This window comes from Schistocerca serialis, chromosome 7, assembly GCF_023864345.2.
Source record: "Schistocerca serialis cubense isolate TAMUIC-IGC-003099 chromosome 7, iqSchSeri2.2, whole genome shotgun sequence".
NCBI lineage: Eukaryota > Metazoa > Arthropoda > Insecta > Orthoptera > Acrididae > Schistocerca > Schistocerca serialis.
Genome location: NC_064644.1, coordinates 389234581 through 389259396, shown reverse-complemented (window position 1 = coordinate 389259396; position 24816 = coordinate 389234581). Strand labels below are relative to the sequence as shown.

At 41.3% G+C, this 24816-nt stretch overlaps 1 protein-coding gene across 1 annotated transcript in view; it reads left to right on the top strand.

Moving 5' to 3' along the window:
* The window catches only part of LOC126413119 (uncharacterized), a 114992-nt gene that overhangs the window by 32295 nt on the left and 57881 nt on the right, over positions 1 to 24816 (top strand). The window contains exons 3-4 of the mRNA XM_050083011.1: positions 9277 to 9562; positions 11449 to 11617. Coding sequence (XP_049938968.1) covers positions 9277 to 9562; positions 11449 to 11617 — 455 coding nt within the window. The remainder of the gene's footprint in view (positions 1 to 9276; positions 9563 to 11448; positions 11618 to 24816) is intronic.

The window sequence follows — 24816 nt, the reverse complement described above, 5'->3', positions numbered from 1 at the left end:
ACGACCAAACTGTCTTGTCTCTTCTGCTTTATTTAACATAACTTCGTTCACAGTTTCATTTCGCATTCACCACTCATTCACCAAAACCCTTTGATGAACAGTTTTGGTTGCATAACACCAACAGTCAATGATAATGATACAGCTTTTCTTCTTTTTATAAATTGAAGCCCGCTCTCCGTGATATAATAAAAAAAACCGGTCTCAATACCGCGTACCTCGTGAGACGCGAATAGACTTATCCTGGAATTGACCGCCCTGTAGGTGTACTCAATTTAATGACCACACTTCACTGTCCGCTATTTCGCGTAACTGAATGTCCATTTGTTAGTCTGATTATACACTGTAGCTATTTAAAATTCGCCCCTATATTTTTCACAACGCACAATTAGCACTTCGTTACTTGTTTTCTTTTTTTTTTTTTCTTCTAAGAGTAAACGGAAAAAAAAGACGCCGTATCATCGGCTTAGTCGATATAAAGCAAAACACCTTAATATGCCCAATTTTACCTCTTCTTATAGGATCGGCTACCTTAATCATTAATTTATTAGATATTATTTCCAATAACACTAAACAGGTATCGCCGTTATATTTTAATTGTATTCAAAAGCATGTTACTACTATTATGACCGACCAAATCGTAACAAATCGCGCGGCGTGCGTTTTTAACGATAACTTTACGCTATTCAAGTTCCGTTACAGCTGTCTTGACTCGTAATGTTACAGCAGCACATCTCAAATGCTTCGATTCTCTTCTGTTCTGGTTTTCCCACAATTCATGTTTCATTATTCCATAACTTCATCTACTTCGTGAACATCAATCCTGAACATAAGTTACTCGCTGTTGTCATTTCTGCTACTTCTCATTACTTTCGTCTTCCTGCGATTTGATCCCAATCCATGTTCTGTACTCATTAGATTGTTTATACCGTTTAGCAGAATATGTAATTCTTCTTCACGTTCAGTCAGGATAGCAATGTCATCAGCAAATCGTGTCACTGACATCCTTTCACCTTGAATTTTAATTCCACTCCTGAACCTTTCTTTTATATTCATCATTGCTTCTTCGATGTTCAGATTAAACAGTAGGGGCGAAAGGCTGCATCCCTGTCTTACACTCTTTTTAATCCGAGCACTTTGTTCTTGGTCGTCCACTTTTATAATTCCCACTTGGATCTTGTACAATTCAACAAATCCTATGAACGTGTCTTGATTTTTCTTTCGTCTTGCTACCGTTACCAACCGCAACGCTAGAATTGCCTCTCTGATGTCTTTACCTTTTCTAAAGCCAAACTGATCGTCATCTAGCACATCCCCACTTTTCTTTTCAGTTCTGCTGTATATTATTCTTGTCAGCAACTTGGATGCATGAGCTGTTAAGCTGATTGTGCGATAATTCTCGCACATGTCAGCTCTTGCAGTCTTCGGAATTGTGTGGATGATATTTTTCCGAAGTCAGATGATATGCCGCCAGATTCATACATCCTACACGCCAAGGTTGTTTTGACTTGCCTGTATGCTGAGTCTGTCTTTCCGACAATCATTTCATTTTCGATTTCTTCACACTTTTCATGCAGCCATTTCGTCTTAGCTTCCCTGCACTTCCTATTTATTTCATTTCTCAGCGACTCGTATTTCTGTATTCCCGAGTTTCCCGGAACATTTTTGTATTTCCTTCTTTCACTGATCGACTGAAGTATATCTTCTGTTACCCATGCTTTCTTCGCCGTTATCTTCTTTGTAACTATGTTTTTCTTTCCAACTTCTGTGAGGTCTCTTTTAGAAATGACCGTTCTTCTTCAGTTTTTTTCTACGTAATGAGCTATTCCTTATTGCTTTATCTTAAGAGAGCGTCACGCGTATCTCGTCATTCCCTAGTACTGCCGTATTCCACTTCTTTGGATATTGATTCTTCCTGACTAATGTCTTAAACTTCAGTCTGCTCTTCATCACTGCTACATTGTGATCTCGGTCTATATCTGCTCCTGGGTACGCCTTACAATCCAGAATCTGATTTCGGAATCTCTGTCTGACCATGACGTAATCTAACTGACATCTTCCCGTATCACCTTGTCTTCTCCGAGTATACCTTCTCCTCTTGTGATTTTTGAACAGAGTGTTCGCCATTACTAGCTGAAATTTATTACAGAACTCAGGTAGTCTTTCTCCTGTCTCATTCCTTGTCCTGTAACCTTTTCTTCTACTCCCCCTACAATTGTATTCCAGTCCCCCATGAAAGATTTTCGTCTCCCTTTACGTAGTGTATTATCATTTCAATATCCTTATATACCTTCTCTATCTCTTCGTCTTGAGCTTGCAACGTCGGCATAGATACCTGAACTATCGTTGTCGGTATTGGTTTGCTGTCGATTTTGATAAGAACAACCAGAACAACCCTATCAGTGAACTGTTCACAGTAACCCACCCCTTGCCCTACCTTCCTATTCATAACGAATCCTACTCCCGTGATACCATTTTCTGCTGCAATTTAATGTTACCCTATACTTATCTGACCAGAAATCCTTGTCCTCTTTCCATTTCACTTCACTGACCGGTGCTGTATCTAGATTGAGCCTTTGCATTTCCCTTTTCAGATTTCCTAGTTTCCCTACCATGTTCAAGCGTCTGACATCCCATGCCCCGACTCGTTGATTATTGAATGTTTTCCTTATGATCACCTCCCCATGGCAGTCCCCTCCATGAGATCCGAATGGGGGACTATTCTGGAATCTTTTGCCACTGGAGAGATCATGACACTCTTTCAATTGCAGGGCACATTTTATGTGGATACACGTTACGTGTCTTTAATGCAGTGGTTTCCATTGCCTTTGCATCTTCATGCCGTTGTTCATTGCCGATTCTTCCGCCTTTAGGGAGTGTTTCCCACCCATAGGACAAGAGAACCTCTGTCCGCTCTTCCACCCTCATTGACAAGGCTGTTGGTAGAATGACAGTGACTTCTTATGTCGGAAGTTTTCGGCCGCCAATGCTGATTATTAATCAAAATTTAAGGAGGGGTGGGATTTTAACACGGGACCAAGGACGTTTTGATTACTAATCAAAGGCGCTACCCCTAGACCACGGGTAATAATTATTTCGCTTAGTATCAGCTAAAAATTTTCAACACTTCCAGTTACCTTAGAGCAATGGCGTTGCTTTGCCACATCCCATCAAAATAATCATCTGCCTGTACTTCTTCCGACAGATCCTTGCTGGTTACTGGTTCCTTGATCTCTTAACACTCAGTGGCCTTATTATCTACTAACTTTTCTTCATCAGAGTCTTTCCATACTGAATCTGCTTCTTCAAGAATACTTTAGCTAGCAGTTAGTGATTGTTATTAAATGTACAGGCATCTACTTCGTTCTCATCATGACCTATTTCAAACAAGCTTTCTGGAACGGGTACCACATTATTAGCATTATAATTGGTCAGGCGAACTGACGGACTGAGCTCCTGTGAACGTGCCGGCGCGGAGATCCGTACGCTACGGCTGCTCAGAGGGAACTGGGTTCGGTCGCGGCGGCGACCGATTTAAATACCCTCCGCCCGCGGCGCGCTCCCTTCGCTGTCCGCGCCCCGCGCCACGGTCGCGCGGTGGAACAGATTGCGACGGCGTCTGAGATGACGTCGGAGTGATGGCTCTGTCCGCCGTGGTCGTCACAACTATACGTTTGCTCGATTTACTCTTGATTAACCCAATCGTTGGTTCCCAAGCCTTGCTTAGATTATAGCCACAGTCACGGTTTATGAGGTCGTCATTGGTGCGAATTTCGATGGCCTTTCTAACAACACTGTCCCAGTATCTCGACGTCTGTACCAGAAACCTCGTGCGTTCATGCTCCATGGCGTGATTTTCCGACAAACAATGTTCAGCGACCGCAGACTTGCTCGCATGCATTGTTATTGTTACTATTATTTTATATATTGTTATTATATTACATAATATATATATATATATATATATAGTATTACTATATTAGTATTATATTACTATATTTACTATTGTTTACTATATATTACTATTGTATGTTGTTATTATTGAACTGATCTCATTTTTCTACAGTGCTTTATATAGAGTTAACAAAAAGTGAGTTGGTCAAGTAAATTCTTGATACGAGTCGACATTAATGACCTGTAACCATACTTTTCTCTTTTAATGTTGTGGTTAGTTAGTTCTGTTGAATCATTATTGGCTGTGCTCCTATCACCGTCTGGTCAGTAGCGGTTTCCTCACAGATGGGAATTATGAGGTAGTGCTGAAAAGTTGACACACTCTTGAAGCTTTTTAAATAAGGCAATCGTTATTAACATTCTGCATCTTTATTCTTCATGTCTACATATTTGCAGTCCTCTGTCGCTAAAGGCCTCCGAATTTCAGTGTTTACAGCACGCTGTAATCGAGTTTCGAATTATAAGAGTTCGTCCACATACAGAGCATCCTCTCCTTCCGCACGACAATGTCAGATCACACAAGCGTTGCGACATCTCCAACAATGCAGTGCCTTGGCTTCACTGTCATAGATTATGCTCCATACAGTCTCGACTGTTTCCAAAGTTTAAAGAACACCTTCGAGGACTTCAGTTTGATAGTGATGGGATGGTGCAAGCAGAGGTGAGGTCGTGACTCCGTCAACAAAGTCCAACAATCTATAGTGACAGTATCAACAAACTGGTCTCTCGTTGGGATAAATGTGTTCGTCGCCAGAGTGACTATGTTGAGAAATAAATATTTGCATACGAAGAACAAAGATGTAAAGTGTTAAAAACGTTTGTTTTATTTTGGAAGCTTTAAGAGTTTTTATGTAAAACTTCAGGGATAGGCTATTTTCTACATCTATACTCCGCGAGCCACCTTACGGTGTGTGGCGGAGGGTACTTATTGTACCACTATCTGATCCCCCCTTCCCTGTTCAATTCACGAATTGTGCGTGGAAAGAACGACTGCTTGTAAGTCTCCGTATTTGCTCTAATTTCTCGGATCTTTTCGTTGTGATCATTACGCGAGATATATGTGGGCGGTAGTAATATGTTGCCCATCTCTTCCCGGAATGTTCTCTCTCGTAATTTCGATAATAAACCTCTCCGTATTGCGTAACGCCTTTCTTGAAGTGTCCGCCACTGGAGCTTGTTCAGCATCTCCGTAACGCTCTCGCGCTGACTAAATGTCCCCATGACGAATCGCGCTGCTTTTCGCTGGATCATGTCTATCTCTTCTATTAATCCAACCTGGTAAGGGTCCCATACTGATGAGCAATACTCAAGAATCGGACGAACAAGCGTTTTGTAAGCTACTTCTTTCGTCGATGAGTCACATTTTCTTAGAATTCTTCCTATGAATCTCAACCTGGCGCCTGCTTTTCCCACTATTTGTTTTATGTGATCATTCCACTTCAGATCGCTCCGGATAGTAACTCCTAAGTATTTTACGGTCGTTACCGCTTCCAATGATTTACCACCTATGGCATAATCGTACTGGAATGGATTTCTGCCCCTATGTATGCGCATTATATTACATTTATCTACGTTTAGGGAAAGCTGCCAGCTGTCGCACCATGCATTAATCCTCTGCAGGTCCTCCTGGAGTACGTACGAGTCTTCTGATGTTGCTACTTTCTTGTAGACAACCGTGTCATCTGCAAATAGCCTCATGGAGCTACCGATGTTGTCAACTAAGTCATTTATGTATATTGTAAACAATAAAGGTCCTATCACGCTTCCCTGCGGTACACCCGAAATTACCTCTACATCTGCAGATTTTGAACCGTTAAGAATGACATGTTGTGTTCTTTCTTCTAGGAAATCCTGAATCCAATCACAAACCTGGTCCGATATTCCGTAAGCTCGTATTTTTTTCACTAAACGTAAGTGCGGAACCGTATCAAATGCCTTCCTGAAGTCCAGGAATACGGCATCAATCTGCTCGCCAGTGTCTACGGCACTGTGAATTTCTTGGGCAAATAGGGCGAGCTGAGTTTCACATGATCTCTGTTTGCGGAATTCATGTTGGTTATGATGAAGGAGATTTGTATTATCTAAGAACGTCATAATACGAGAACACAAAACATGTTCCATTATTCTACAACAGATTGACGTAAGCGAAATAGGCCTATAATTATTCGCATCTGATTTATGACCCTTCTTGAAAATGGGAACGACCTGCGCTTTCTTCCAGTCGCTAGGTACTTTACGTTCTTCCAGCGATCTACGATAAATTGCTGATAGAAAGGGGGCAGGTTCTTTAGCATAATCACTGTAGAATCTTAAGGGTATCTCGTCTGGTCCGGATGCTTTTCCGCTACTAAGTGATAGCAGTTGTTTTTCAATTCCGATATCGTTTATTTCAATATTTTCCATTTTGGCGTCCGTGCGACGGCTGAAGTCAGGGACCGTGTTACGATTTTCCGCAGTGAAACAGTTTCGGAACACTGAATTCAGTATTTCTGCCTTTCTTCGGTCGTCCTCTGTTTCGGTTCCATCGTGGTCAACGAGTGACTGAATAGGGGATTTAGATCCGCTTACCGATTTTACATATGACCAAAACTTTTTAGGGTTCTTGTTTAGATTGTTTGCCAATGTTTTATGTTCGAATTCGTTGAATGCTTCTCTCATTGCTCTCTTTACGCTCTTTTTCGCTTCGTTCAGCTTTTCCTTATCAGCTATGATTCGACTACTCTTAAACCTATGATGAAGCTTTCTTTGTTTCCGTAGTACCTTTCGTACATGATTGTTATACCACGGTGGATCTTTCCCCTCGCTTTGGACCTTAGTCGGTACGAACTTATCTAAGGCGTACTGGACGATGTTTCTGAATTTTTTCCATTTTTGTTCCACATCCTCTTCCTCAGAAATGAACGTTTGATGGTGGTCACTCAGATATTCTGCGATTTGTGCCCTATCACTCTTGTTAAGCAAATATATTTTCCTTCCTTTCTTGGCATTTCTTATTACACTTGTAGTCATTGATGCAACCACTGACTTATGATCACTGATACCCTCTTCTACATTCACGGAGTCGAAAAGTTCCGGTCTATTTGTTGCTATGAGGTCTAAAACGTTAGCTTCACGAGTTGGTTCTCTAACTATCTGCTCGAAGTAATTCTCGGACAAGGCAGTCAGGATAATGTCACAAGAGTCTCTGTCCCTGGCTCCAGTTCTGATTGTGTGACTATCCCATTCTATACCTGGTAGATTGAAGTCTCCCCCTATTACAATAGTATGATCACGAAACTTCTTCACGACGTTCTGCAGGTTCTCTCTGAGGCGCTCAACTACTACGGTTGCTGATGCAGGTGGTCTATAGAAGCATCCGACTATCATATCTGACCCACCTTTGATACTTAACTTAACCCAGATTATTTCACATTCGCATTCGCTAATAACTTCACTGGATATTATTGAATTCTTTACTGCTATAAATACTCCTCCACCATTGGCGTTTATCCTATCCTTGCGGTATATATTTCATTCTGTGTCTAGGATTTCGTTACTGTTCACTTCCGGTTTTAACCAACTTTCCGTTCCTAATACTATATGTATGTCCTCGTAGTTTGTCTCTCTCAGTGTACTATTTTCCATTATTATGAATCGCGTTGTGCTCTCCAGTTTGTCTAAAATGTACAGAATTACTATGCCTCTCTTCATTAAATTTCTTAAATCAAAGTGATGGTAGACCTCATCGTCTGCCGCCTCTACCGCGATAATTACCGTTCATTTTGCGAACTTCCAATTTCAAAACATTTACATAGATCTGACCAGTTGTTAACATTCTGGTCAGAGGGCATGTTAATGTGTATTTGGTTTTCACTCCTTCGACACATCCCAAATAGTCAATAAATTAATCTAGCTTATATGTATGCACTGAAACAATTCTTTTCGGCCACTATCACAGCAGTTCACCTTACATTCCCATTACATTCATTTCCAGTTTCCTCTTTCCTGTTAAATGCGATAGAAATGATGCCCACTTTCTTGTGAGTTCTTAAACTGACTTAATTCTGATATTTTATCTTATTAATTATGACTGTTGTGATTTTTCCCATGGAAGCTGGAATAGGCTCTAGCCTCTGAAATGTCTCTTATATTAATGCTGTATGTTCGAAAATTCCATTAACAACAATATAATTTGCTACATTGACATTAATTATTATATCAAATAATAAAGAGCAATTTTTTCTCCGTTGTAGGATGTAGTTAACTATAGGATAATCCATTAAATCTAATTTGTCTTTGGTTAAAATTTACATTTATTTAAAAATCTCGAAAAGTATTAAAGAAAATTTCACCAAACATTCTAAAGCATAGTTTTGTGTCAAAATACATATTTCTCCAAATTTTAGCATTTTATCTCTTTTCCCTGCGGCCTGTAAAGATTATGAAAACCATATACTTTTGTGAAACCTGTTTTTCTCGAACTTAGAATTTCTTGCTTCTACATCATTCTACGAGTCTCTCTTTTTCTCCCTTTCTCTCTCTCTTTTTCCCCCTGTCTCTCTCTCTGTTTCTCTCTGACTGTCTGTCTATCTGCCTGTTTCTCCCTCGCTCCCTCCCTCTCTCTCCATCTCTCCCTCTCTCTCCCTCGTCACTGTTACTACCCAGTCAAAAGCACATGTTTCCCCACGAAAGGTCCTTTTAGAGATATTATCAACGCGATTCCCTTGCCATTCGTTTGGCACCAGTCCTTGAACGTGGAGCTCACCTGGAGGCTCAAACATGTAACAGCAAATACGCTCTTATTTAGTGCTATATGATAAATAAATCAAATAAAAGTTTCAGTTAATGGATAAATTGCTTTTATCCCCACCTACCACAACTTTATGGTACAGCAGGAAATCATGAATTATGTCGAATGTAAAGTAATAACTGATATTCTGTTCAGCAGAAGATGTTCAATAATTAATTTCCAATTATCTTGTATTGCTAGATGTATTAGCTATATATTGAAGTGATATTGCGTGACACAGTCAGAGGGCACAGGAGAAGAGCACTGTGCATTATTCTCGCTTAGTTCGCCGTTTTTTCAGTTTCTTCTGCAGCTCGTATATCTTCAGAAGCACTAATTCACTATTGTATTTTGTCCTTATCCTAAGATGAATATGTGTCTATTTCTTGGTAATATTTCTTTCTTATTTAAGTATCTCTGTTTTGTCCTTTAAGATGTTGAGTTCGTTGCTAAAATAAGGGTACTTTTTGCCTCAGCTTTGTTGGCCATGCAGACCGATTGAAACGCATATACAGGTTTCTGCAGCAAAAAGCATTGTGGTTATCTTTTCGTTCCAGAGAGCCTGCACCGAGTGCTACAGGAGCTGAAGCCAGCAGCCGTGTTGTGTGAGCCACAGGCTACCAAGTCCGTTTCCGATGCCAGGCCGACTGGCTGCCCACTCCTGGTGCTGGGGACTGCCGAGGAGGTCCCTGATGCTCAACACCTGCTGATGAGCAGCGCCGAGGGGCTACAGCGAGACAACACGGCCCCCGCAGTCGCACTCTTGTCGTCTGGGACAACAGGTCACCCCAAAGTCATCCGGATACCTCGCCGCAACTTGGCCCTTGTGATGCACTTACTAACGTAAGGCGAATAACCACACCTATTTAGCGTTTTAATAGTTGACAAATGTCTTAATAAGCTTATCATATACCACTCTGAATACTAGATTTGTGCAATAAATTAGGGGATTTAGTTGCGACTTCATAAATTATTTACATATAAACTTCTAATTCATTCTGCTTCCCTAATTATAAAATACAGATCGTGAGTCTATCTCCACCCCATATGCCGCTGTAGGTGTTGATTTTAGCCTTTGACTATGCCTATTTAGGCAAGCTGTTTTATATTTGTTCTGAAGAAGGCGCGGTTATCCACGCTGAAACCTAGGTCAACACCAGGTAGTTTGTGCAATCGAGGCGGATTTTTCATAATTATCTCGTGATAATCGCAGTTACTTTTATTTTAATCTCAACAACTGTTGTTAATTTATACCATTATCTGTCACAACTGCTTCAGATTATTTTTCCTTGCGTTTATTGATGGCTGGACTGAACATGGTGAATCGTTATAATTTTGTTGTCAAATGTTCAAATGTGTGTGAAATCTTATGGGACATAACTGCTGAGGTCATCAGTCCCTAAGCTTACACACTACTTAACCTAAATTATCCTAGGGACAAACACACACACCCATGCCCGAGGGAGGACTCGAACCTCCGCCGGGATCAGCCGCACAGTCCATGACTGCACGCCTTAGACCGCTCGGCTGATCCTGCTCGGCAATTTTGTTGTCGGTCCAAAATATTTTCAACCGTTCAATAGCAATATTTTTTGTAATATCTTCTGTTTCCTACACGTATACCGTCTATGTCGCCATTTTTCGCAATTTGTATAAATATTTTCCGAAGTTTTGAAGAAGAGTGGACGTCATAAGTGGCACGTTAGTTATTTTTGGCTGTATTAACCAATAAATAACATAGTGGCTTGTCCTAATTGACAGTAATGTTGCTCCTGTGGTCACCAACACAGATGTAAATGTGGAACAGTACTAATGCTAGACGGAGTTTGAAACCGTGAAATTCGTCACACAGTTTTAATAAAATCATTTGTAACTGGTTACAGATGTCAATTCATTCCTTATACTCTCATTTATTACAATTAAAGTAGACTATGCTACAAACATCTGCTTCGAATCATAATATTATTTGTTGCACTGTAACTAGTACAAAGGTCATTGCACTCAGTATGCATGACTGTATATACTGGCACAAAAATTTTATGCAGGTGTTCAATGGTATGTGGAACTGCTTTGCAGCCATATGAATATGCATCAAAAAATTTAAACTTTTCGTCTATTAGCTGTCAGGCCATTCATTGAATTTTTCAGGTGCACTTTGAGAGAAATAAGTATAATGTAGCGGAATGCAGTGATCCAGGTGTTAAGCATTTGTTGTCTATGGGACTCAAGACATGAGACAAAAGTTATACCATTAGTGAAGTGATTCAGAATCATGCAAAGCGAAAATAATCAATGAACTCTAATACAAAGAAATAGACCATGGTGAACTCAACATAATGACCTTCCTAGTGCAATGGCCCAGGAAATAGGAGTTTGGTAACCTGTCACATGATTGCTGATGTTCAAGATTGTGATACTACCATTAATTCTAATTGTTTCCATTTACTTTATGGCTCGACTGACCTGAACTACCATACGTGTTCAATGGATGATGGCAGATTTGTCTTGCGTAAGCGATAGTGGCTGAGACGAATTTTATTCACTTTAATTATGTACACTGTGATGGTAAATGAAAAGCAACTGTCGGTTGTTGCGGTATACTGACATTATTTTAGTATCTCTTTTAAAAGTGCTAGTTTTTACAAAGAGAAAAAAAATTGTGTTGCTGCACTTCCAAATAGTTGGAATGACTAAGTTGGGGATTTATCAGTCGTCGTCTATGGTTTCAGTCGCAACGATGCCCCTTTCGGAGCAGTCGACACCCTGTTGTTCACAACTGGGTTCTTCTGGGTAAGTGGGACGATATTCACGCTCTGGAGCATGGACACTGGGATGAAATGCGTCGTGACGCCGGATTTTAGCCCTCAGACTGTACTTGACTACATCGAGAGATGCAAGGTTAGAAACCAACTGGTGAAACAGTTTCAAGTTCACATACAGTTACTAGTACATAATGTGTAACACAATTACACTTCAGATTCCTTTTGACTCTTCTAGGTATTCTAGATGAAACGTAAGTATTCGACTATGTTCCTATTTTATTTTAAGTCCATAACAAATTTCACACTGGTCTGGCTCAACTTCTGAGGGAAATAGTTTCTTAAAGAAATGAAATACATTCGCTTAGGTACTGCTCGTTATGTTACAAGCATGTTTGTTACTATGTGAACGCTTCCGATACGGCTCCCATGGATTCTTGTTATGTAACAGAAGAGATATGTTGGATGCATGTTATTGAGGTTTGAATAAAATACACTGCCTGGCGAAAATGAAGCACCCAGAATGGGTGGAGAAAACTAAATGAAACTTAACAGGTTGAGAGGGTATATGATTTTGCTTCGGTGATTAGGAAATCGAATGAAATTTATAAAGAACTTAGCGGTTTGAGCTCACTTATCAATATGACGTTATTTATTATTTATCGTATGTAGAAAAAAAACGTTCATAGTTGTTAATTATTGGCTTTATCCACCGTACAGCGGCAACGGCACGTTTTGCGTATGACTCCCAATCAGCCTTTTCAAAATTCCATCTTGGTTTTGGAGCTCATTTTATAAGAGGGACTTGTATTCCAATGTGGACAATGACAGGTCTATGCTGGCTGTGTGAGAAGTTAGTTAATACTTTCCTGCTTGATGGGTAACCTTTGCCCTTGTGGTCTCTACTAACAAAGCACAGATCTGGGTTGAAACCGCGTTGCCATCTAGCTGACCAGAAGGTGTGTTTCTCTTTAGCATCATATATTAGTTGCAGGTCTTCAATGTCTGCCCACTCCAGTAGGGCTTGACCATTATCATCATTTTCACTATAGCCCCATGAACTGTGGTGGCTATTGAAATCGCCCATTAAGAGGGTAGGGTATTTTGTTTCAGGGAGTGCTTCTTTTGGCCATTGGATGTTAGGAGGCTTATACACATTGACTATTGTGAGGTTACTTACTAGTGTTTCTATTAAAAATATGTTATCCAAAGAACTTATTTTTATTGTAGCCCAGTTATCAATGTCATTACGCACATATGTAGCAGATCCATAGTTTTCATGGTGAATAGCTCCAGCAACAGTGTATCCACTTATGAGACCTCTTTTCATGAGATCTGCCTCGTGGTTTACATGTGTTTCTTGGACCAGTATGATATGTATATTGTTATCCCGTGCTAGTCTTGAGAGGATATCACATTTAGTCTTACTTATACATTCTATGTCAATTTCAGTACTCGGACTGATGGGCCGAGGTGTCTTGTCATTGGGTTTTGAGAAGGCCCATTCATTTTATTGTTTGCTTCCATTTGCACTTTTAAGTCGCGAGATGAGTTCACACTCATAGTGCAGCGCCACGATAGTAGTAGACTTTTAGCTACCTTTCGGCATTGCCCGGGGTGTACCACTTGGAGGCAGTCTACTTTTACACCCCAATATGACGTTGCACCCTCTGGTCTGGATGAATGCAATGATTCGGTTGGAAACGGTATAGTAAAGCTGTCTTATGCTCCCCTGAGGCAATTTGGCTCACAGCTGTAGCAACTGGTCTTTGATATTCTGGAATGTGGCACTGGGATATAGTTGACACTAGAGGTGGTCTCACACATGTTCTGTCAGGGACAGATCTGAGAATCTTGCGAGCCGCAGGAGTATCACAACATCATTCTGTTCTTAGAGACACATAACATGTGTGGACGAATATTGTCCTTTTGAAAAAATGGCACCACAGTACTGCTGCTTAGAGGTGAGGAATCAGAATGCTCATGACTCACCTGAAGTCATACCCGATGGCTCTAGAGACTATGAGGTCAGTAGTACCGCCGTACCATTCCTAAACACCGGGAGAATGGGACCTCTGCCCAGGTCGACACAATACTCACCGACGATGGTCATCCTGAGGAGCGCAAATCCGCGATTCATCTCTCAACACAATGCGACGGCGTTCATCAGGAATCCATGCTTTCCAGTCGAGATACCACTTGAAACAGTGCCTAATGGATATTCTGCTGAGCAGAATCTCTAACCAGCATTCCGTACGAGGAAACCAATTGTGTCTTCACACGACATTGCTCGCACCTCAGTAATTAGGCTATGCACAGCTCTGTTTCAATGAACAGCTCGATAACGTCGTAGGTTCGTGCTTCACACTTCTGCTTCCATACCCAGCAGCTAACTCACTGCAAATAATGACCTACAGCCTGTGATTCTGCAGTCAAATAGTCCATGCGTCTGCTAGAATTACGAATTAATAAAATAAACAGAAATATTAATTAAAAATTAAATAAATAATTCATAAAAAGTTCTATTCTGACTTCTGAAATTGATGTAGACGACAGAGATTTATGTCGGATAGTGTTTATACAAATGGATAGTACTCCTTCTATAACCCCAGATCAAATAGTCATCCAAGACACACGAAAAACAGTCCATTTAGTGATCACAATACACGAAGTATTCGCCAGCTCACAATAATTCAGAGTTCAGCATGACGATTTGTACATTAACACACAAGAAACGGCGAGTAGGAACTCATACTCTGTCTATTCTCAATTCCGTAATGCAAGCAGGAGAGTTAAATTTCAGCACTGGAACACTGTCAGCCTCGGGATAGAGTCCTAGAGTCCATTCAAAAGTTAGTGTATTGTAGCGGTCATTCACTAACCGGAATCTATCACCTACATAATCGAACAACACAGATTACCACAGGCTTACCTGGATTTCACCAGATCTCAACCTAAAGTGTCCTGAATCGTTCCACTGAGCGCATCGTTTGAAGGGTGACTGTCTCTACTTGACTGCAACAATGCCTCGCCACTGTCTAACTCTCATTGGCTGAAGACTGTTCCCAAGAACGTTCTACAGACATGATTTTTAGTCAGCTTAACCACTTCTGCACCAAACTTATATATTACTATAGCATTTAAATAAAGAAATATTATAAAGCTCCAGTCACACTCAGGTCACTCACAATAAACATAAATAAAGGTTTCTTCATAAATAAATAAGCCAGCATTTTTGAGTAAGTGCTCTCAAGGTAAATGACAATAAAATGCATTAAATATGGTTTAAACATTTATTTATGTCTATTTATGCTTGATAGAAGAGTCTTTTGGTACTCTCTAACACATGTGGTTGACCGCTTCTTAAATTACCATGGTTTTTTAATATCGATTGACATCATATTTCAATAAAGCTTTCGGCAAAATAATATTCATTATAAAACCACACAAATAAGATTTGAGATACTCATGCTGCAATTAGTTGCTGTATTGTTGTGAAGAATAGCATATGCTGACAAACATTTGCATAATGAAAAGGATACAAATACATAATAGATCAGTGAATAAAATAGCAATATAGTGTGACGCTATCATCTGAGATATTGTTTGCTCAATTAAGTCTAATGTTCGTTGTGAAAATACTTAGTCACTGTAAAATATTAACTTTTGTAATTTTCGAGATACTGAAAATATTATTCTTTCATTGAATGTACCTCATTTTTCTTAGCTCGCAGCTGTATTCAGATTATGTAACTATGATTTACCATAGAATTTGTAAGAGTTGTGCCAAGAAGTCCGACTTACACTTCTGTACTTCTGAGGTATCGTCTATTCTTTGGATAAGCGAGCAACTGCTGTCAAAATTCCCTGTTCTGGGTTTTACCCATTTCCGGGCACATTTACTCTCCCTCGTACCTGGGCTGACTTTTACTGGTCACGACAGCTTGGACAGCCACACCGATATCCTTGGACCCTGAGGCTACTGACTGGGCACACAGCAAATTCACCTCACCTCTTTCTAGTTCTAGGCAGCTGAATAACTCGCCTGCATACGTGAAACGTTACACACTGCAAATCTATCCATTTGTCTTGTAGTGATACAGCAGCCTACACATGGGACGGTAATTGCCCAGTCCGGCTGCTGTGAGTCTTCTATCAACGGTGCTGTACAACACTGAATGGTACAGGTAGTCCATTACGTGTCCTCGGATTTCAGGCGCAGGTGTGGATGGGTTAAAATGCGCTTGGTGCACAACAAGATGATCCTCCCTTTCAATGGCCAGATATGGCCTATTCTAATCTTGACTTGACATTCCCATGCATTGGACACTGGGCCACTGATACACCCGAACGCCGCCAAATCTGGGTATTGCATGATTCGACCAGCTGGCCAGATGGAGACCAACAATGAGGCTCGTCTCAAGCTTTGTCAGTCACTGACAACACTTTCTCACATGATTATGAACATCACAGGGTCTTTCACCATGACAATTTAACGTTTGACGCTATTAACACCCCTTATATACCTATGCGGTCGTCGTTCTATCTGTCGCAGAGAACTGCTCATTTACAGTCCACCAACGATGTGTTAGTGTACGAAGTTACACCGACAATCAGTCTCGTGTCCTGCGTGCTTCACTTTTTTCCTGTCAGGCAGTGTATAATCAAAATGTGTCCGTTTCTTTTACGTACTAGATTCACAATTACAGTGTTGGCACCGTCCACATAAATATCGTGGCTTGATAAGAACGGCGTCCCCCGTTGTGTCAAGAGACGTGATTTTTGGCTCAAGTGCAGGGAAAGGGTCACGATCATGCAGTATGTCATTATTCACGCATTCCCAGCTCGCAGTATACTTCTGACACCTGTAACTTGCGATCCGAGACGAGAAGGAAATACTAAAAATCTTTCAGATTAGATAATGTACAAAATGGAGTGAGTCATTAGTGAATCGTGGTTTCAGATCACATAGAACATCCATCGATCGGCGAGAGAGAAAGCTATATTGACGTTTTCATGACAAAAGTTTGACTATAAAGTATTTTTCTCTGACGCTGTAACTTAGTAACGAGAACACGAAGTATTACCTTTGGAATTAACTGGCTTGAATAAAAGTTCTATGACCGCGAAATTTGAAATTAAAGGTGTGCCAAAATCTGTTCGCACTGGCCAATCGTACCTCGTCAAGATAAAACAAGCAGGTTCTATGTAATAAATATAAGTAATCATTATCTCAATTACATGCTCAGATCGCGACGAAGCGGCTAAAAACTAACGGCTTGATCCGTAAAATGAACCATTAAAACATCAGGCTGAGATTAAGATGAAGAAGCAAAATACAATGAATTTCTTTTTATTTACAGAAAGAAGCGAGAAGGAGGCCATAAGAGCGTCTAGCAAGAGAAAATGAAACATGGGACAATAAATAACAGATGTTCTCTCTTTTAGAGATAAAAATTAAACCAGCAGCACTATCACGATTCAAGTCTAAACACTACGCGAGTTCTTTTCTCGTCATAAAAGTATTCTTTTTTCCTCAATAAAACATGATTGTTTATTCAAGATGAGTTATACAGTCTAAGAAAGAATTAAATCACTGTGACGCTCCACACCCCAAATGATTTGCGATTCAGTTGATGTCATTGTTGTGTGTGTGTCTGCAAAGGGGATTTTTGTTGATGATTCACCTAAGAACTATTTAATAGTTCGCATTAATGCTGTACGTGAATAAAAACAATTACCAAAATTGTAATTCGATAGAAATAATAATTAATCTAAGAATTTCGAGTGCATAGAGGGCGCGTTAGGTCCGTGGTCATCTCATTAGCAACAAAATACCAATCATACTCTTACGTAACTCTTGGTTCTAAACTGATTTAATTTGAATTCGTGGTAGTTTGAAGCCCATTTATCTCCTGTCACGACGAATCAGCGAGTAATCGGAATCAAATTAAGGATAAAAATAACAGAAATTATAATTATGTTATTTAGCAGTTGAGGCATGCGTAACAGAAAGTGGTGCTTTTGCCACAACGAAAGAGCTACCCCATGCGTTGGTGTGTAGTAATCCAACCCTTTGTAGGGCAGGTTGCGAATTGCAGGATGCTGAAGTGGCAGTATTACAATGGCTGACATCGGAATTTCATGAGTGGCGACCCACTTGTACGACAGTCATGGCCCAAGTTTCGATTAGGATCAGCTGGAGTCGTTTCCAGCCGCTAGCTCACACTGCGCCAGCACAGCTCACACCGCATCAAACTGTAGAGATGGCAGTCACGGCGGAAGTTTCATGCTTTGAGAGATAAAAGTAATTAGTGACTCTGAACAGAAAACTTCGTACGGATATATGCTCTATTCGAAATTGTTTCCAAGATACAACGTGTTTAATGTACATTATTATCTATTCTTTTGTATTATTCAAGCACTGTAGTTGCTTACAACATATCGCAGTAATGAAGAGGAAGTTGAGGTGAACAATCTCACAGAGAATACTTGTGGGCTATCAAGATGGAAAACTACCTCAAATCAGCCTACAAAAACTTCCTAAGCTAGAGAAAAACGAATACTACATTTTTACAGGAAACTGAATGTAGTGTAATTACTGCGGCTCGATTTCGCTGGACGTTGAGGTTTTTGAGTTATTCAAGAGAGACGTACAATGGTGATATTAAAAGTGTGTTCTCTCGGAAACCATTCGGAGTAGGGTATATATCCATATTTACTATTTCGTGCAGAAACACTAATACTACCACCCTTGAAGCATGTACCTTTCCTCCTGGCTCACCCTGCGTATTACATGAGAAAGATCTTTGTAGAAGTATGGAAGGTCATTGTGGGCGGATGGGCTACAGTTCGTTTATCAATAGGTATCCCTCCTCCTCGGTTTATTTAGCACATTAGGATCGGCATGGAGCGCATGTTGTTCAGATCTATTCATATTTTTATCGATTAATCGTCTAATTGATATTACTATTATCGATTCTCTATGTTCGATTCAGATTTAGTCTCATTAATGGAAATCTTTTCCCTGAAGTTGTCAAATTTTTTCCTTTTTTCTTCTTTGAGATTGAAGGAGGAAAACCAGTCTTCCTTCCCTTCCACTTGTAATCTATATAGCTATATTTATATTGTGCACGTCATCAGGGTTGAATAACATTTTTCTCATTTTGCCAGAAATCGCACAGTATTTCTCCAGTTAACGTGCACCTCAAGTCTGTGTAAGTATTTTAGCTTCATCAGGTTTTCATTCATTTTGTGAGAGTCTTCCGGAACATTAGGTCTCAATCAGAAATATCCTGTTGCTAAATGCTAAGCAATGAAATTTTATCTTAATGTTATTTTTCGCAGTTCTGCTTCAGATAAACGCTCTTTCAATCAATTAATTGTATCAAAACTGTAGTCCATTGACTCCATAGCTTCAAATTTTTTGGTATACTGTTACTGTCGTCTGTAGATCCACATAAGTCAGTTGAAGGAATTACGTCATATCCTATATTCTTGGAACTATGGAGAAGGTATCTGTCTAACAGAACTGATATCGTCATTTGATCAGTGGATGAGGCAAATTGAAAGATTTTACTTAATAATGAACATTAAGCGTTAATATCAGTTGCTGTTAAATTCCACAACTCTTCAGAATCTACCATCTTCATCAATCACAAAAATTCGCTCTACTGAGATGCATCAGTGATAAAGACCTTCATGCAAGACAAGACTATAAGCCACTGTTTCGAAACTAGAATGGATTAGGCGAACCGATAAGAGGCAATTTGCCACTGCTCACAACTGAAATGATTAACTAGCTAAATTAATTTTTTATAAAAAACTGCCGAATCATGGAAAATAAATAGCAGTATACCTTGTTCGTTGTAGTCTTTAGAAATCATATATTAATACAAAACATATTAAACAGGTTACTAAGACTACGTTCCTTTATTCAACTATGTCTTCCTTTCAGGAAGTTGATATGAAACAAAAAAATTGGCAAATATAACAGAGCGGACTGTACAGTAAGTGGAACATTAAAAAACAAATGAGGGTTCAAATTGTACATAACAATGATAATTTCAGGGGGCATGTATGCAGCTGACACACCGTTCTTACTAAAAGTAAACTTCGTTCGGACGTGCCTTGAAGGCCCAACGGTTACCGACCGACCGCCGTGTCATCCTTAGACCACAGGCGTCACTGGATGCGGATATGGGGGGGACATGTCAATCAAACAGCTCCCCAATTGGCCTCACAAGAGCTGACTGCACCGCGCCTGCCAGCAGCGCTCGGCAGACCAGACGGTCACACATCCAAGTGCTAGCCCAGCCTGACAGTACTTGAACCTCGGTGATCTGACGGAAACCCGTGTTACCACTGCGGCAAGGCCGTTGGCACATGGGTTCTAACAGAGAAAATGTAGAAAACTGAATGAAGGTCTATGAGAACTGCTCAGCATCTAAGGCCTGAATGATAAAACCATGAAACATTTCTAGAAGTGGAGACTTCATGTAAAACGGTTGGCTGATGTACTCTACCAAAATCATTCTACTGCTGTCAGTCCAGGGGCTTCTCCAGATTGAGCGTAACACTAAAAATAAATTATACCTACACTACATGTGAGAAACTCTATCGCTTGTGTAGTGAAATCAGTTAAAGATTTCAACATTGAGAATCCAATTCAGCGATGACCTGACGATGTTCTCAGACACAAGACGGGATGACAAAAAAAAAAAAAAAAAAACACGAGAGGCCAATGGTCTACTCTGAGAACTCTTCGGCACTTCTCTCTGCATTCCGCGTGGCACAATCAACACTGCTAGGAAATTTCAAAATAGAAGAATCCTTGCCGGTGTCCACACAAGTCGGCTTGTTTATTTTTGCGCTCAATATTTGACCAATTGAACTAATCGTCTTCCTCAGGTGTCGTTATAACAATCAATACAAAATACTCGCTAGAGCCAGCCACTCAGACAGTTGATAAAATCTTGGGATGTGTGTATGTGCAAGCGCAATCTCTCTCTCCCTCCTCCCACTCCCCCCCCCCCCCCCGCCCATCTCCCTTTCACACACACACACTCACACACACACACACACACACACACACACACAGGTGCTCACCTTTATTGATTGGTGAAACGAATCACTTACGACAGGAGATGGGTACAGATAGGGCACAAATTTGTGTCCAGCCTCCATGATTTATTTTAGTCTTATGAAAACAGTCTTAATCGCGATTTTTATTTATTTCGTGCCGACCGGTTTCAGCCCATCGCAGGGACCATCTTAGGGGCGAACGTATGATCGACTGCTGGTGGCATCACGTCTACCAAGGAGTGGCAGGAGAAGTTAATTTATATCAATCGCTGTTACTCCACAACCATGTTGTCCAAATATCCCTGATTTATGTTTATTGTGATTTGCCTAAACTTATCGAGACGAATAGCACCACAGTTCTTTTCAAACCGACAAAGCAGAGTTCTTTTCTCAACCTCGTACTGTCAGAGTTTGTGTTCCGTCTTCAGCGGTATTTTAAAGCCTATTCATCTTGTTTACAAAATTATAGTAATCACGACTCGAAATATTCCTTAAATTAAAGGAAATACTTGTTGCTATTGCTTGTGCCTCTTCCTGTAGCTACGCAGGGTCAGCAGGGTTAATCGGATTTGGCAAGGTTTGTTTAAGGGGTGGCTGGACGCCCTACCGGCCGCCACCCCGTACCCCCCCCCCCTCCCCCCGCGGGACCGAATTAGTGTACCCCAACTGTCTATGACTAGTGTAATCCATGGAATAGTTCGAATGTGTTCAGATTTCTGAGAGCCGTGTAACTGAGGCGGAACGTGGGGATTAGCCCGGTATTCACCTAGTGGGATGTGGGAAACCGCCTAAAAACCACATCCAGGCTGGCCAGTACACCGGCCTCCGTCGTTAATCCTCCGGGTGGACTCTATCCGGAGGCAAGCACGCCTACACTAGTCCAGCGCTCTCAGCTAACCTGGCGGATGAAACTAAAGGCAATAGGAATGTAAAAGTATTAAAAAAATTTTGCCAACACATCTGTCTGGCTTAGTAGTGATACGAAAGAGCCGGCCGCGGTGGTCTAGCGGTTCTAGGCGCTCAGTCCGGAGCCGCGCGACTGCTACGGTCGCAGGTTCGAATCCTGCCTCGGGCATGGATGTGTGTGACGTCCTTAGGTTAGTTAGGTTTAAGTAGTTCTAAGTTCTAGGGGACTGATGACCACAGATGTTAAGTCCCATAGTGCTCAGAGCCATTTGAACCATTTGATACGAAAGACGGGAGGCTGCCGGTCGCTCTAGGTTTACATGTCCACTGTAACAACTTAAGGGAGAATTATAATAGTCCCAAAGTCCTACGTTATGCTTGTGCATTCATCACTTGAAGTAGAACACAAGTAGCTTATTGTAAGGATTAAGTTAAGGAAGGCATACTGGGAGAGCTGCATGCTGTGTGCCCCATACTATGAATCCCCTTGTGCCAATGTGGAAACCATATTTGAAGTCTGATGAAAGACAGTTCGTCACATGTCTTTCGCTGGAAAGACGTAGCCTCGGAAGCGTTCAAGGGCCGTAGCTTCTTACCTCCTGGATGCATCTAATCAGTCTCCCCTTGATACAGGACACAACTCGCTAATGCAACAGCATAATAGATAAAAAAATAGCGTCTAATTTCCGACCAATTTCGGTTTTGCCAGCATTCTCGAAAATTTTTAAGAAAATTTTTTAACCATCTGACAACATACAAAATATTGTTAAAGTCTCAATTAGGATTTCTAAAGTGCTCAAATATTGAGAAGGCTATCTACATATACAGCGAGAAATTAGTTAATTCATTGTACTTAAATTACAGGCTGCCCTTTAAAGTAAATAAGAATATTACCGTGTAGCAGGAAATCCTACAAAATGATTAAAATTTTGTATGTTTCACAGGAAGCAAAGGGTATCATTAGAAAAGAGACAAGTGTTAAGCTATCAGGGCACCACCTCACTGGGAACTAATTGCATGACGTGTCCCACAAGATTCAATCTTACAGCACTTACATTTTCTATTACATATCGATGGCCTTTCGTAAGTAACTCTGCCATATGCCAACACTGGGTTCGCATTCGGGAGGACGACGGTTCAAATCCGCGTCCGGCCATCGTGATTTAGGTTTTCCATTATTTCCCAAAATCGCTTCAGGCAAATGCTGGTATGGTTCCTTCGAAATGGCAGGCCGACTTCCTTCCCCATCCTTTCCTAATCCAATGGGACCGATGACCTCGCTGCTTCGTCCTCTCCTCCAGATCAACTAACCAGACGCCTTTTTTTTTTTTTTTTTTTTTTTTTTTTTTTTGCAGGTGATACCCTCATTGTAACAAATAGCAAATCAAGTATAATCTTAGAAAGGTCGGTTAATGAAAGTTTCCTTGCCAGTTCTTTGTCACCAAAGTTTGAAAGAATACACAAATGCTGTTTAGAACATGTAAGAGGTTTCCCTCGAGTATACGTCTAAAATGTGCAGACAAACAGATAGAACAGTTAACAGTGTCAAATTCTTGGGATTACAGCTTGATATAAAATTCAACTGAGAGGAGCACATAAAAGAACTGTTGAAGCGCCTGAACAGATATCTATTTGCAATACGAACGTTATTAGACATACATGATACAAAAATTAAAAAAGCTAGCATACTGTGCTTAATATCATTCCATAATGTCATACGGCATTTATATATGTGTGTGTGTACACTAGTGATCAAAAGTATGCGGACACCCCCAAAAACATACGTTTCTAATATTAGGTGCATTGTTCTGCCATCTACTGTGTGTGTGTGCGGTTTGAGGTTTTCGGGCGCTAAACAGCGTGGTCATCAGCGCCCAAACGCATAGAAACAGGAACACATGCGGTGAAGGGACGAAGACGGACAGCGAACAAGGAGAACGGCTAAGAGACACAGACCTGACGCAGTTCCAAATCCTCACATACAGAGGCAAAACAAGAGGGGAAGAAACACACTAAAAAAGGAAAGGAAATACAAGGAAAAGAGAACAGAAATCGAAGTGAAACAAGTAGGTAATCGTGACTGGCTGACCTCTTACCTAAAACCTGGGTGAGCCAGTCACCCAGCAGCGCATTGAAATCCTCTCCCTAAAATCCGAGGCAACAAATTGGACAGGACACAAAACCGTAAGACCTTAACCACAGTCGTTGCGTCGTCTTGCAAAATAGAGGGCAAATCCGGTGGCAAGGAAACCACCGCCCTCTGGTCAGAGAATAAAGGACAGTCAAGTAAAATGTGGCGGACTGTAATATGGACGCCACAAGCACTGCAGATTGGGGGTCCTCCCGCCGGAGTAAAAAACCATGCGTTAAGGGACTGTGCCCGATGCGGAGGCGAGTGAGGAGAATCTCATCCCGCCTGCATGACTGGTAGGACGTACACTATGGCCGCGTGGTGGCCTTGACCAGACGCAGCTTATTTTCACCGACTGCCAGCCACTCCTCTTCCCATTGACGCATAACACTGAAACGCAAAAGGGAGGTAACAGCATGGAGGGGGACGGCACATTCAACAACGTGAGGGAGGGAACATGCATCTCTGGCAGCCACATCCGCCAGTTCGTTTCCCCTAATACCCACGAGCCCGGCACCCAGCAGAAAGCAACCTCCTTCCCCTGCCGTTGCAGGTGGAGTAGGGCATCATGGATGTTCTGGACGACCGTATCTGCTGGGTACAAGTGTTGCATGGTCTGAAGGGCACTCAGGGAGTCAGAACAGATGAGAAACTTAAGACTGGGAACACATCTCATCTGATTCAATGCCCGCAAGATCGCAAACAATCCGGCATCAAAGATGGTAAACGCCGCAGGAAGCCGTAACTTGACGACTCGATCAGGGAAAACAACAGCACAACCAACAGAGTCCCCCTGTTTAGAACCATCCGTAAATACTGGTACATGGTCGGGATGCTGGTTTAAAATATCGTAAAATAAGGAGGTAAAAACAAACGCAGGAGTGTCAGAGTACCGGTACTCTGACAAGTCTAAAAGGACGCTGGGCCTCTGGAGCAACCAGGGAGGCAGGCGGGTAAAACCCTGGAGTTGGGTTGCCACACGCTCCACACCAAGGGACTCTAGCAAATGCTTGGCACGAATCCCAAATGGTCTCATTGCCCTGGGACGACTGGAAAAGAGACGTTCCATAGGCGTTCGGGCAACGGTAGGGTACGCAGGGGAGGTAGGACAGGCAAGGAATTGACACACCCGTCGCACCATGAGGAGTTTCCGCCGGATGGCGAGCGGCGGTTCCCCTGCCTCAGCACACAGGCTGGGGATGGGACTGGTACAGAAT